This window comes from Corylus avellana, chromosome ca8 (genome assembly GCF_901000735.1).
Source record: "Corylus avellana chromosome ca8, CavTom2PMs-1.0".
NCBI lineage: Eukaryota > Viridiplantae > Streptophyta > Magnoliopsida > Fagales > Betulaceae > Corylus > Corylus avellana.
The window spans coordinates 8,085,926-8,100,827 of record NC_081548.1 but is presented as its reverse complement, the minus strand read 5'-3'; the positions used below and the strand labels follow the sequence as shown (position 1 = coordinate 8,100,827).

Below are 14,902 nucleotides of genomic sequence, written 5' to 3'. Positions count from 1 at the left end.
AGGGAGTGGGGTAAGACGAGCCAAATACTGTAAAAGGAGCCATGCTTCTTACCTTTTAGCCACCTCCGGGTGTCCATAAAAGCCCCTGAATTTCCATTGTTCTTGGAGGTTCGGGGTTTGGATGATGCCGTTAATATGCTGTTGACTAAAATTTTGAATCTCCACCAACAATTAATTCCCCCAAAGTAAAGCCAAACCCCCACCATTTCCTACACAATCCACAACAAATAAATTGGGGAGACCCAATTTATGGGGAACCACCTCCATTTTCCTTTTTCTCATTTTGGTTTCCATAAGGAAAACCATCATGGGCCGCTTTCCCTTTACCAATCGGCAAGGATCACGAACTATCCGAAGGTTCCCAAGCCTTCAGCAGTTCCAGCTTATGATATTCATTGCGGTCGGCGGGTCTGCTCTATAGCCACAGCCACCGCCATCCCCAAACCATTTTGAACTGTTGAGTGATCTTCCAACAACAAACCTGATGCCTCCTCCTTCGAGTTTCTTTTTCCACAAACTTCCCTTCTCTTCCGTGATCCTTTACCAGGAGTCTGCATTGAGTTCCCCTCAACCTCATGGTCCTCATGCTCTTTTCTTTTCCAACTCGTCACTGTTCCCCCACATATGCCACTTGCAATCTCTTTTCTTTCCTTCGTGAACACCCTGTTAGCTAGCATGGTTTTTTCCACGTCAGCCAAATTGGGCCCAGTAAAGGGAGCAGGTTCATGTTGTATAGTAGGATTCATGAAAAGATTGTGTTGTCCTCCAGTCCCTTTCCTTCTACTTAACCCTTATTTATAAGTAAAGCTTTTGTACTTTCATTAAAAATCAAGGAGAAACAATTTGCTTGTTAAGTACAATATTAAATATATAAACAAAATAATTTTTTATTCAAACTAGCTTCAAAGATTAATTGGTGAATAGCTATTGGAAGCTACTTATCTCATATTAGAAGGGATGAAACTAAATATTTATAAAATTAATGAGAAATCACCTAGTGTGTGCATGAGGATGTTGAGGTGAGCCATCATACACACATTTTACCTAATTAAATCATAGCTTGTTAAAAAAAAAAAAAAAAAAAAGCCTTTTTCATTGGAGAAGTCCCTAATAATGATTTCTGCGTATTGGCATAGTCCCTTTTAATGGAGATTAATTTTGGAGAGACATTTGGTTCGTTTGATAAAAATTTTAGTTTTTGGTTGAATAATTATTTTGATGTGACTTAAAAGGGGTTTTTTTTTTTTTTTTTTTAGAGGACTTAAAGATAAAGTTTGTTTTGAATGTTTAGTGAATTTTAATTCTATTTAGAGTTGTTTATTAATATTTTTATTTTTGTACTAAAAAACAAAATAATTATCCAAAATGTGTTGTCAAACAAGACCTAGACTCTTTTGTCATAATTTGGTTGATTGAATTCACATACCAATACAAATAAATAAATAAATAAAACTCGTCAAAGTATACATAATTTCATGAGTTATGTGTATATATTAGAAAATCTAGGAGATCTAATGCCCATGAAGATATGCAAGTATGAGTTTAGTTTGATTATATGATCTAATCAATTATTACATTTAAATGCAATTTTAGTACATATGGTTAGGGTGAAAATCAAATAGCTGTCTTGCTTTTCAAAAAGTGTAAAAGTGTCATAGATGGTATCTATCGTTAGGCGAAATTCCAACTTGATACTTCCGTTCAAGTTATGTCCAATTTTTTAACGGAGTTCCATGTCACCACACTTAAAAAGTGACACCTGTCTCTTATGCCACATATTTAAGGCAACTCATCATTTCATATGACATGGCTATATATCATAGGTAATACCTATGTTTTTGGTGCCACATGGATTGCAAAAAATAACAAAAAATTAGGAACTTAAAAAAAAAAAAAATTGTAGAAAATTTGGGATGGCCGACCACTCCCATTTTAGCTAAGGGGCTGGCTCGAACTACCCCCAATAGTGGGATGGTTCGGCCACCCTTAATTTTTATTTTATTTTATTTCATTTCATTTGACCATTTGGGATAGCTGAACCACCCTCAAGGCCGATTTGGGGTGCTTGAAGCCACCCTAGGCCGAACGAGGGTGTTGGGGTGGTCAAATCACCCCCATAGGCCATGGGGGGTGGCCGGCCACCCCAATTCTCCAAATTTTTGCCTTTTGCTTTCTTCTTTTTCAAAGAGCTTTTTTATTTATTTTATTCAAATTTTAATGTTTTAGTATAAATTTAGGTAAATTTATTTTTTAATTTTTATTTTGGCATCTGATATGGAGTATCGCTTGAGATATAGTGATGTGTCTTCCGAGGGATAGGTGTTGCGTTTTAACGAATAGTGATATGAAACTCCGTTAAAAATTTGGACGGAACTTAGACAAAAGTACCAAATTGGTATTTCACCTAACTTGTGACACTTTTTGAAATTATTTGATTTTGGCCCTACCCATACGTACTAAAATTTTATTTAACCCTTTTATTTATATAAAAGTTAGTACTAAGAAAATAACCATCAATTAATATATATATTCAATTCAGCAATAATTTCTTCTTAAATTCAATATAACTTCTGCATTGACCACAAAAAATAAAAAAAAAAAATAAAAATAAAAAAAAAAGAAAAAAGAAAAAAGAAAAAAGAGACAACTAGAGACAGGAGGATATGCAATTAAAATACTTATGGGACCAGCTTGATCTTTGGACTCCCCTTATCGGATCTAATTAAAGGAAACAGGATAAGCTTTGTGTGCACCTCTGGTCATTATCCCTGCCACGTCAACACGAACGTGTCAAAGGGCTTTGATGCGCGCCTATTATACCGCCGGCGAACGTTAGCCTTTTCCTTGCATTTATAGGACTACTTCATCCTTGTCTCTCTTCTTTCTCTCTATATATACATAAATATAAATTTAACGCTTATTCTTCGTTCAAACCTCATCCTTATCCTTGTTCTCTCTTTACAAGCCCCTTAACCTACGCCCCACTCACCCTTCTTAACCTGCGCACCTTCCTCTTGTCTCTCGTTCGCCTGTCTGCTGACTGCCTTCTGATCAGGAAACAACAACGAGAGCCGCCGGCGATTGATGAGAAGCAGTCCTATCATCTGGAAGCCCAAAAGAAGGAGAAGACGAAGGGGGAAAGGGTAAAACCGTAAACAAAAATAAGATCGAAGAAGAAGAAGAAGAAATAAACGGTAATATTATTCGATCATCCGACGTGTGGTAATGGAGGTTCTGGTGGGTCCCACGTTCGGCATCGGCGTTAGGGACCGGAGCGGCGGCTCCGATCAGCGTAGGGTGGCGACTTGCCTGTTTCTGAAGGACGACGACAACAACGTCGCCGTGCCGGGGAAGGCCCTGGAGTCGGAGGACGACTCGTCGGAGAGTTCGTCCACGATCGAAGCGCTAGACGATAGCGAAGACGAGGACAACGACGACGCTTCCTCCAAGGAGGTGCGGAGCGGTTTTAGCGGAGGAGGATTTGCTTCTTTGGGTTCTTTGGAAGACTCTCTTCCCATCAAGTAATTTTTTTTTTGAATTTTTGGGTACAAGCTTTTTCTTTGAAATCATTCCCATCAAGTAATTATTGTGTGATGGGAATCTGTAAAGAAGAATAATTATGTGATTTTTTATAGTTTTGATTTTTGGAAATAATTATAGTTTTTCTGAAATGGGTTTCGTTGTTAATTGGTATGCAGGACGGGATTATCGAGCCATTTCAGTGGGAAATCAAAGTCGTTTGCGAATCTATCAGACGCTTGCACTGTGAAGGATCTGGAGAAATCTGAGAACCCATTCAACAAGAGGAGGAGAATTTTGTTGTCGTCAAGGAGATCTTCCTTCTACAGCACCTTCCACCCTAAATCCATGCCTCTGTTGGCTCTCAAGGAAGATGAAGATGAAGATCATCATCAACATCAACAGGGATATCCATCGTCATCATCATCGCCTTCCTCATCATCATCATCGTCATTGGAGAAAAAGGAACAGGAAGAAGATCGAGAACACCCAGAGAAACTTCCCAAAAAGTTGCTTGATAGGAGGTTTTTGAGTTTCAAGTCGAGGAGTTGTTTTTCTCTCTCGGATCTGCAAGAACATGATGAACAAGATGATGATAATGATGATGATTAGCTTAGGCTTTTCCCTTTTTTTTTTTTTTTTTTTTTTTTTTTCTTGTTTTCTTTCCTTTTTATTTTTATTTTTTGGTAGTTGTTTCTTTGTCCCACTCAAAAACCATAATAAAATAATAATAATAATATAAAATATTATCCTTTTTTATTTGTTGAGACTCCGAGAGATCTTTTGTTTATGGTATTGGATATACATGATCATGTGATGTGGATGATATGGATTAACTCTAGTTAGCATTCGATAAACTTAGTTATCAAGAATATGATCATTTTATGGGGGTATATAAAGTTAATATTAATAAGTCATTTAAAAAATTTAAATAATATAATATCATATGTAATGTAAAATTGATTAAGTACAAATTCTGATACTTAAATTAATATTATCAATTTTGTTTGAAATGAATATAATCTTGAGCTTATTCGAGAATTTTGACAATGCATCAGAACCTTTTGTCCATTTAGTGACAATTTTTCTAAGTTGTATTGCTTCTTGGAATTTGAGAACTTGAGATTTACAAAGTTTTGTCATGACATTGTGATTGTTGTCCTTTTTTTTATTTTTTATTTTTTTGTGTTTTTTTTTAAGAGTAATTTTTATTTTCAATTTTTTTTATTTAGAATTAATATTTTATTCTAAATAATATTAGAATAAAAATATATATAATTTTAATATTTAGATATAAAATATTAATTTTTATTTTTTGACATGTGCATAAGATGAGGGGAGTGAATTCAAACTAATGATGTCTGTTTCATTAAGCGTGATCCTACCTAATTAAGCTACCTCTTGTGGACAATATTAAATATTAATTATAAGTATAAGAAGTCTGTTTGACCTGGAGTTTGTATTAAGTTTTCAACAAAATATATTTAAGAGCATATATTTTGTCATGTTTATATATATTTCGTTTTAAACCATATATATATATTTCATTTTTAGTTATTTTTACTGAGAAATATCTCTGAATGTTGCTGTATATTTGTTGGGTTAATTAGTATAAACATCTTTGCAAAACTCATTTCTATATTTTCAGCCAAAATTTTGAACACAAATGATATGATTCTAATACTCCCGTAAACAAAATTGTATGCTCTTGTCCAAAGGTTGGCAATATTGATTTCTGGCATATTATTTAACTATATATATATATATATATATATATATATATATATATAAGTCTTGCGTTAATTCTGCCGGCCCAAGTAAAGACAGTTTCAGTTACTCAAGTATTTAAAACAAACTTGTTATATTCTGCGGATATTCACTCAGATTTCGTCTTAAACGCTACAAAATCCTGGTCTAATCTCAGTTTCAAAGTAGCATTAATGATATAAACACAACATTAATTCGGACAAACAATTTTTAACATAATTTATAAACTAAATATAACATACTTATATAGTCTTATGATTAGGGCTGTTAAGTGAGCGAAGCGTCTCGTGAGCAAGCTCGGGCTCGGCTTGCATAAGCTCGGCTCGTGCTCGACTCGAATATTAAATGAAGCACTTCATGAACACAAATCTTGGCTCGAATATTAAACGAAACAAGCTCGGCTCGACTCGGCTAAGCTCGTGAATAGCTCGTATAAGCTCGAGTGTGTGTATATATATATATATAAACTAAGTAATAGATAATTAATTATAAATCTCATAATTATTAAAACCTTAAAATTGCATTTATATTTAAGCATTAGAGAATGAAAAATTCTAGACCCTTCTTGATGAAAGAGAGAGAGCAATCATTAAAAAAACCTCGATTCAATTAGAGCAGATCCAAACGAAAGGAAAAAGAATCAAGCAGAAACTATTGAGGGAGATTGCGAAAGGCATAAACTATTGATGAATCAAACAGACCCAAACACTATCACTACATGTCTGGTGAGTAAGAGTGAGAGAGTGGGAAATGAGAGTTCAGGTGGAAGATCCGTTGTGACTAGTGAGGGGGATTGAGAGAGAGAGAGACGTTAAAAAAATATTTTTTTGTAGGGTGCGTTGTCTCAATGCAGTATGAATGCAACCTGTTAACTTGTCCCACATTGTTAAGAAAACATCAATCTCCAAGTTTGCTTATCTATAAAATGATGCATATCCTCTCTTTGAAACCAAATGTCTTGCTGTATTGACTCATGCTCCATACTCGACTAGCCAGACTAAGCAAATACTCATATGCAAACTAACTTCTTAAGCCGTTTAAGAGTACTTGAAGTTAAAAAAAAAATTTAAAACAAAAACATTAAATATAAGAGCCAGCTCTCGGCTCGACTTATTATTAGCTCGAGCTCGATTTTTTTGGCTCGCCCTTGAGCTCGAGCTCGAGTAAAATTTAAACGAGCCAAGCTTGAACAAGGAAAGTTCGCTCAAGCTCGGCTCGTTTACACCCCTACTTATGATACGTCTCAAATCTGACACGCAATCACGACAGTCAGCCTTGGTTTCAAAGCAATTCCATCAGGCACTTTTGATAGAGTTGGTGATTGATTGATTATATCATATGGCTTCCAAGCCAACCACCTTTGGCAGTGACAGAATTGCAGTCACCATTCACCAACTATATTATATATCCACACGTTTTGCATAAAAGGAAATGCTTTTACACAACACAAGAAACTTCTAGCAAAGAGCCCCAAGCATTGATTGATTGTAACATCACATTGGCATGGCATTTATTTGCAGTGGCATATTGTGCAGATGATGATGATGATGTTGTGACGTCAAAGTCATTGCATGCACATCCTTTTTCATGCATGTGGGTAACACCATGTGTATTTGGAGGGGAGCAGGGAAAAGGGAAGGAGAGGGAGAGTTTATTTACAGCAATGTGACTGCGTAACTGTCGTGAAAGAAATGCATTACTTTGTAATCTTTTTACTCAAATGATGTTGCAATTAATATATGATAAAATTGGAGATGCATACAAATTAGTTCGTCCTTTTTCTGAATCCATCTTCCATGTTGCTCAATGGACTGGGTCAGATTGAGACTTTAGAGTTTGGATTTGGTCAAGTTGAAAGAATGGTCCGGTACAACCACATAAATGGGATAATTTTACTCTTACTTGAGAGCAAAATTCAAGCATTTGAATAAGATATTTTGTCTCGGCCTTTCTTGCCATTGGCTGCTCTTTGGATGGGTCCATTCTCTTTGCTAAAGCCATGTTGGGTCTTCCATGTGACCCTAGTGAAGGAGAGACTCTTGCAACTCACTTTGCAGTTAAAATTGTCCTTGATTTTTATTGGAGCAATTTTTGGTTCAACTGGAATGGCAATGGATTACCTGCAAAATAAAAAAAATTTGTCATTAGATTTGTTGGTCTTCAGAGAAACTGGGAATACTTGGATGCTTAAGTTAACATAGTGTTCGAAGTGAAATAAAGTAATAAGGCATGGTTTTTTGGGAGATTCGGCCTCTTCCCTTTATGATGTAGATCTGAGTGCCTCGTCTGCAACTCGTTCGGATGAGCCTAGACCCAAGAGCCTCATTTGACGTCCTTTTCCGAAGACCGTCTGGACACCTATGTTATTTTCGTGTTTTTGGGTTTTCTGTCTGTGGCCATACGGACGACTCTAAGCTTTGTCCGAAAAGGTGCCATAGGTTTTCAGTTCGACTTTATTTCGTAGTAGGGTTAGGGTTTGAGGGCCTATAAATACATGCTTATAGCCTCAAACAACGCAGTTTTTGTTTATTAATCAACTTTGAAGAATGAGAATATTCAGAGTTAAGTTTATTCCTTGTTTTCATTCAAACATTAGATAGACTCTATTGTTTTGAGAAGAATTCTTAGATCTTTGATAGACTCAAGATCTATAATTGTCTATCTGTTATTTTCTTGTTGTTTTTTGCTGGAGCCCACCAAGTCAGGTTGCATCAGTTGGTATCAGAGCCCAAGTTACTTTCCATGAATGGGGATGGGCAATCGTTGTGCAAGCATGAACGAAGTGTACGTGCACACGGAGGCAGCACATAAGGAGCAATAGGCGGCACGGTGGCAACGCATGAAGGAGCAAATTGAGGCTTCGTGGGATAAAATCGAAGCCCTCACTACCCAATTATCCAACATGGGTAGTCACCATAAGCATCATCATCAACCCCCACTGCACGTTCTGTTGGAGGATGATGAACATGACAATGGGTATGAATCCGGAGACCCTTTTGCGAAGCACCGAAGGCACGGACGTTAGCCCCATACGCAAGCTCACACCAATCGGTGGGAGGATGGGTTCAAACTCGATATTTCGAAATTCCAAGGGGGTCTGCAACCCGAAAAATTTCTGGATGGGGTAGCAGCAGTTGGAGAGGTTCTCGACTTCAAGGGGGTGCTTGAAGATCAATGGGTTTCTTTGGTCGCAACCAAGTTCTGGGAAGACTTATCGGTAGATTGGGCCTCTCCACCTATCTATGACATCTATCCCGATGAAGAGCAGTCGTTAGAAAATGTAAATCTCTCGGATACACACCATGTGCTTGATAATAGCCCTGAAGATAAAGTCTTTGATTTGAGTGAAGCGCCAATTAACTATGTTCATTTCATTGGGTAGATGCTATTTTGTCAAATTCTTCTAACCAAATTTGTAATAAGATCTGTATGGCGGAGGAGAGACAAGAAGAGCACTAGAAGACTGCCGTTTGGCAAATTGATGCACGGGGCATTCAAGATAATCATCACCGCCTCCCGATGATTAGGGGCATCACGTGTATTGCGGGGCGTTGCCATGTCTTGATCTTGAGGAAGGGTGAATGGAACGAGTTGACAGGGCACCCAAAGGACCGTGGGAAGAACCGGCTGAATTCGATGACGAATTCTCTCCAACCTGAGAATGATGTAGATCGGAGTGCCTCGTCTGCAACCCCGTCTGTAGCCCGTCTGGATGAGCCTAGACCCGAGAGCCTCGTTTGAAGTCCTCGTCCGGAGACCATCCGGATGCCTACATTATTTTTCATGTTTTTAGGGTTTTCTGTCTGTGGCCGTCCGAACGGGGATATGTCCCTTACGGACGGGCATCGTAGTATTTCATATTTTCATGTTTTAGCCGTGGCCATCCGGACGGCTCTAAGCTCTGTATGGACGGGCGCCATAGGTTTTCAATTCGACTTTATTTCGTAGTATAATTAGGGATAGGGTTTGGGGGCCTATAAGTACATCCTTATAGCCTCTAGAAACGCAGTTGTTGTTTATGAATCAGTTTGATGAATGAGAATACCCAGAGTTGAGTTACTTCCTTGTTTTCCTTCAGACCTTAGATAGACTCTATCGTTTTGAGAAGAATTCTTAGATCTTTGATAAACTCAAGATCTAGAATTATCTATCCGTTCTTTTCTTGCTATTCTTCGCTGCAGCCCACCAAGTCAGGTTGCATCACTATACCCTGTGCGATATTCCCTTTTGTAGTTTCTTCTATAACTACATTTCTTGTAGTTGCTTCACGTTTCATGTTGTGGGAGAGGTAGTGTCATAGCTAGAATATTAAAACTTAGAGATTTTGGGACTGTATCTCTCTTTATAAGAGATTTTGGTGGATGTAGTTATTATCCATGTGATCGATGGTCTGAGTGGGACCCATGATGGATTTTATCCCCAACAATTATCCCTCAATTTCAATGGTTGATTTGTTCAACTAGTCAGGTAATGGAAATCTTCTATGTACTCCTGATCGGAGTTACCTCTACCCTTCAATACTAAGAGTGCAATGTTGGTTGTCAAGTGCCAAGTAGCAACCTTGGATTTTAGGGTGCCTAGCGCATGGTATAGGTCTTACCCTTTGAGCTTGTGGCTCAATTTTTGCCACATTACTGTTGGTGAGCTTATTGAATCTTTATTCATTGTCGGGTTGTGCCAGAGACAAAGTCTTCATGCAAGTGGGCGGGACAAGGCCACGTCTTGAGGTGCGCAGGGCAAGCCAGCGTCTTTTGAAGCCTGGTATAGAGTGCCTCTGTAATCCATGCAAAAATTCTTAATATCATAAATTGAAGCTTGTAAGACATGATTCGCTAAGTAACTCCAAAATTCAATCAACAGTCCTTGATAGCAAATCAATGTCAAAAATTAAAACTCATAAACCAAGGTTCCCCAAGTGCCTAACGGCAGAAATTAAAACTTTTTCTTTTTTTAGGGGGACCATATTTTAGTTTGTCCTATTTTTACTCAAGGAACTAGTTGTTGAATTTCATACCGGCATGATCTTGTTGTAGGAGATATGTTGATGTACCGTTGGATCAGGAGGACCGAGATCTGCAGCATCCCAGCTCGTGATGGAGATGGAGATGGAGATCATGGCTTGTCAGGTGAACCCGAGGCAAGGTCTTTGTGCCTTGTCAAGTAGACTGAAGCAAGGTTTTTTTTTTTGGTCCCGATGGGTTGGGTCAAGTGGCATCGACAATCATCATTTTGCCATGATGTATGAGGGGAGTTTCATATGTTGAATCATTTCCTATGAAATCTCAAAATAGACAGAAGATATGTGTAGTTCAAACATAGCCGAACCTTAATTAGTTTAAGTTGAGTCATCAAATTAGTTTAGTAACTAGCAAATAATATTTTTGATCACTTAATATAAAAATTATTTATGCATCAAGTCTAGTTATCTAAAAGAAATTTACAAGAGTCATTTGAATCAATGTTGCTAATATTTTGGTCTTTAAACAAGAACTAGGGGGCTCGTTCCACCTGGCGCTAGTTAGACGTGAGGTTGATGTTTTGAGGTGATAACACTTCTAGTGTATTAACCAAAACATTTAAATAATTAAATTTTCACGATAATTACAATTTAAAGATCAAACCCTCGTTTTAGAAACATACGAAATGCTATGGGTTGAATTTTCCCTAAACCACTTTGATATTTTTACCATTCTCTGTTTTCGAATATTCAACATCCCACTGGAATGCTTGATATTTTCTTTAGCCAAATGTTCAAAGTATACCATGAACGTTTGATCATGTCTTAAAACAATTTTATATTTTTAGCCACCTCAGCTCTTGCATGCAAGACACCTATAAAGTCATCCTTATCCTCTAAAAAATGTCATTTCCGTATCAAAAAGAAGGTAACTCCTAAGTCTCAATCTTGTTTTGATATTTATTGAGCCTTATCTACTAACTTTACTCTTTAACAAATATCATGTAGTTTTTACAGAACATCGAAGCATATTAAAGCAACTCCTACATATTAGCTAAAGGGGAAATATTAGCTAACTTTAGCTAATATTGCCCATTTTTCACCTCTAGCAGAGTTGCTACGGATTAACCAAAATACATTTATTGCTACAATGAATAGTAATTTATTGATATCCATTGGAGCACAAATGAGTTAAATAATCATTTTAAAATTTGCTATTCTTCACGCAAGGCCCCCTTCCCCTACTTCTTCTTTGAAGCTCCCCTCTACCTCGCTAATTCTGATTCCATCGTCCATGGCAAGGAATGGTAGGGACGACAAAATTCACAAAAAGTAATGATAACCACAAATTGACAAATTTTGTGATAAAAAAGTTCAGATTTTTTTTTTTTTTTTTTTTTAATTTCATTTCAAACTCATTCAAATTCTTATACTCATTTGAACAAAACATCTGAAAACCCAAAGAAGTTGAAGCCTTTAATCCATGGGTAACGGTTGTGTAGCCCCGCCAATCAAAAATGAGTTGAAGAAGAAGAAGAAGATGACAAAGAAGCAAAATTGGTTTGCCATCAACTACAAAAATTGCGGAGGCACGCGGTGGAGGTGGTGGGTGAGAGTTTGATAGCCACCAAGCGCGACCACACCACTAAAGGCAGAAGATTGGTACCACAAACCTATCCTCCTTTTTTTTGTTAATGGAGAAAAGAGAGAGAGAGAGAGAGAGAGTTGAAAGTTTATGTCGATACTTCTTTTGCAACTTTAGATTGATTCTTCTTTGTTCCGCTCAAATCCAAAAGCTCATTTCTTTTGTTGGGAGAGAGAGAGAGAGAGAGAGAATGGAGACTTGAAAAAAAAAATAGAACAAAAACAGATTAAAAATAATTTTTTAAAAAAGTATGGAATGAAATAAAAAATGTGTTTGAGTTTGTATTGAAAAATGAATAAATAAAATACAGAAGAATGTTTTTTGACTAGGTAAAATATCTCTTACTGCTGGAGATGCTCTTACATCATGATTTTCTATGTTGGAACACAGTTTTCCGAGGAGGCGTCAGCCTTGCACACAAGAACAAACAATAGGATTAGAGTCCCCGGTAGTTTCCTGGCGGGAATACTGTGATGCCTAAGTCAACAATGAGAAAAACAATGTAAGCAACAATGAAGCTTAGATAGCGAGAGTTGTGATTACCTTAACCTTGATAATTGATTTGTATTTATAGGCATAAGAGGAGTTTGATCTCCTGCACGTTGAGGGACCTTATCCCTTAATATCTACTATGCAAACATTTGAAAGAGGGATAGTATTCGTTAGCCGTTCCATGATCTTAGTAGCCTAAGATCAAGGGATAAGGATCATAGCTTTTGTGCAATGTTAAGTCAGAGTGTTCGAGTAGGTCTTGGGCACCTTCATTAGCTTATATGCTAACTGACTTATCTTGATTGATATAGACAATTTGAATATTGAGCGGTTGATCATCTCTGTGATGGAATGACCAATGCACCCCTCGGCCTTTGACCATCTTGATCCATGAGTTATGTCTCAAGCTAAGAGCTCGAGACCTCCTTAGGCTAAGTCGACCGAGGGCTTAGCAGCCCTAGTATGTCTATTGAATTTTTGGGCCTTTGGGCCATTGGGCTTTGTCTGACTGATCCATGACCCAACAGTTACCCTCCAATTTCCTAGTTTGGATGATTATGAAAATTTTTGTGTTCTTCAGAAATGGATCGGTCTCCCAATGTCCGACTTTCGATGACCATATGTCCGGGGCTTCCGAGGAAAACCCTAATCTTAATTTCGGGCTTAGGCGGGACTTTTCCCGCTAATTCTTTGCCGAGACACTCGACTTATCCGAGAACCTGTCTGTCTACTTGCCTGTTGATCTGAATGAATGAGCGCTCGTCCATGTGTCAGCCTAGGAGTAGCTGTCTTTTTAGTTACTGTGTTTCAGTTGTAGACGATAAGACGCGACTGCTATGGCTTTTAATGCGCATGTTCCTAATGCATTTTCTAGGGTTTCAAAGTGCCGGCGTCTTTTCGACTTCTCAGACTCCTCCAGCTTCTCAGACGCTTCAGTCTTTTAGACTTGCTATAAAAAGGAGTCGCTGTTCATTTTTCCTTTTGTCCTCCGATTTTCCTAAAACACCTATTATTGTGTATGAAGCTCTGCAATTTTTCAAACCTCTCGACTGGCTTGCTTTCATTCTGATTTTTCTTTCTAGTATTTCTTTCTTCGGATAGTGTTTTTCAGGGTTTCAATTAATCGAGCCCTTTCTCTTCCTTCTTGCAAACCATTCGTCCACCCTAACAGTCCAGTGCTCAAGTACTTGGATCTATTATTGCCATTTATTGAACATGCGGTTGATTGCCTTCGATTGTCAGTGACCTATTTGTTGATACGCCATTCTTATCCCTGCATTCCTCGATCTCTATACCTTGAGTTTCTTTTCCTTATGGGTGACGGAGAAGGCTCTGGCTCGGATGGCGCGGGTTCTTACCCTATTATGTGGAAGGCCACCTTATGATCGAAGGATGAAAGGTGGGTTAGGCTAGATTGTTACATACCGAAGTCAATTACGCTTCGGTTTGATGATGAACGGTGAGGCGCCATAGTCAGCGCCGAGGAGCATGAAGTCTGCCTGTACGAGGAGATGTTCCATGCAGGTCTCAGACTACCCTTCCTGAGGCTCGTTTGGGAGTTACTGAGCCACTTGAATGTGGCAACTCACCAGATTGTTCCCAACGCCTAGAGAATGTTCTTCGGCTGCGTAATCTTGTGGCCAATGGCTCTGGGGGATGGGAAGTCCCTAACTATCAGTGAATTCTTATCGGCGTATAGGTTCACCAAGAACCCAAAGACGGAGGTGCTCTACAACTTCCAGGCTCGACGGGGCAGATTGGTATTGTTTGAAAAAACTCTTACCAGCAACCGTGCATGGAAGAATAAACTTTTCTTTGCTCGGGGACAATGAGAATTTGCCCCTTCGGAGAGGGTGGAAGGTCTGAGGGTACCTTGGGAGACGAGCTTTTCAATGGATGATGCTGGTCTCGAGCCAGTGTTGTCTCTGGAAGAGCACATTCGGTTGAACACGGTTGTAGGTTAGGCCCGAAAGCATGAGAGTGCTACCATGTTTAAGAATTTGGTTACTATGGCCAAGTTGAAATATTATCTATATGCTCCCAGGTCGGACCTCAATCAATCCCAGAGACCGAGAGATGTGCCGCCAGGGGTCGCGCAGGGTCAGACCGCTCTAGGAGGTAGGGCGACAGAGGTTGAGGGGAGACCAACCCCTACGATGGTAGGTGCGGTGCCTGAGGTCATGGTAAGACCTCGTTCAGCTGGGGAAGAGTCGGCCGTGAGGCCGAAAAAGAGGAATGTGAAGAGGGCGCCAATGAAGAACAAGCGTCCGAGAGATGAGCCCTTGAAGACTCCTTTGGGGCTTGTTGATGAACTTGAGGAGGCCGAGCAGCCATTGCCCAAGAAGGTCAGAGTGACCGAGCCGGTAAGGTCTCCTGATGCTGTTGTTGCGGGCAAGCAAACAGTTGCCCAAGTTTTGGCGGCTCGAAGGAAAGGGTGCTCTAAGCCCGTTGTTCGCCCAGCCAGTGCATACCGTTGGCCTGTTTCTCCTGTTTCCTTTCCGTCGGCTCTTAACCCATGCATC

The 14,902-nt window shown here is 38.8% G+C and overlaps 1 protein-coding gene across 1 annotated transcript; it reads left to right on the top strand.

Moving 5' to 3' along the window:
* Window positions 1-2,898: 2,898 nt before the first annotated feature.
* Window positions 2,899-4,278, top strand: LOC132189707 (protein OXIDATIVE STRESS 3 LIKE 6). Its single transcript, XM_059604481.1, has 2 exons — window positions 2,899-3,521; window positions 3,699-4,278. Exons 1-2 carry the CDS (start codon window positions 3,226-3,228, stop codon window positions 4,129-4,131), a joined length of 729 nt encoding a protein of 242 aa, XP_059460464.1. The 5' UTR covers window positions 2,899-3,225; the 3' UTR covers window positions 4,132-4,278.
* Window positions 4,279-14,902: the final 10,624 nt, after the last annotated feature.

Bases quoted from the DNA above. Each gene is read 5' to 3' on its own strand.
- LOC132189707 (XM_059604481.1), top strand. From the start codon at position 3,226: ATGGAGGTTCTGGTGGGTCCCACGTTCGGCATCGGCGTTAGGGACCGG. The intron at 3,522-3,698 runs GTAATTTTTTTT...ATTGGTATGCAG, and splicing joins GAAGACTCTCTTCCCATCAA to GACGGGATTATCGAGCCATT.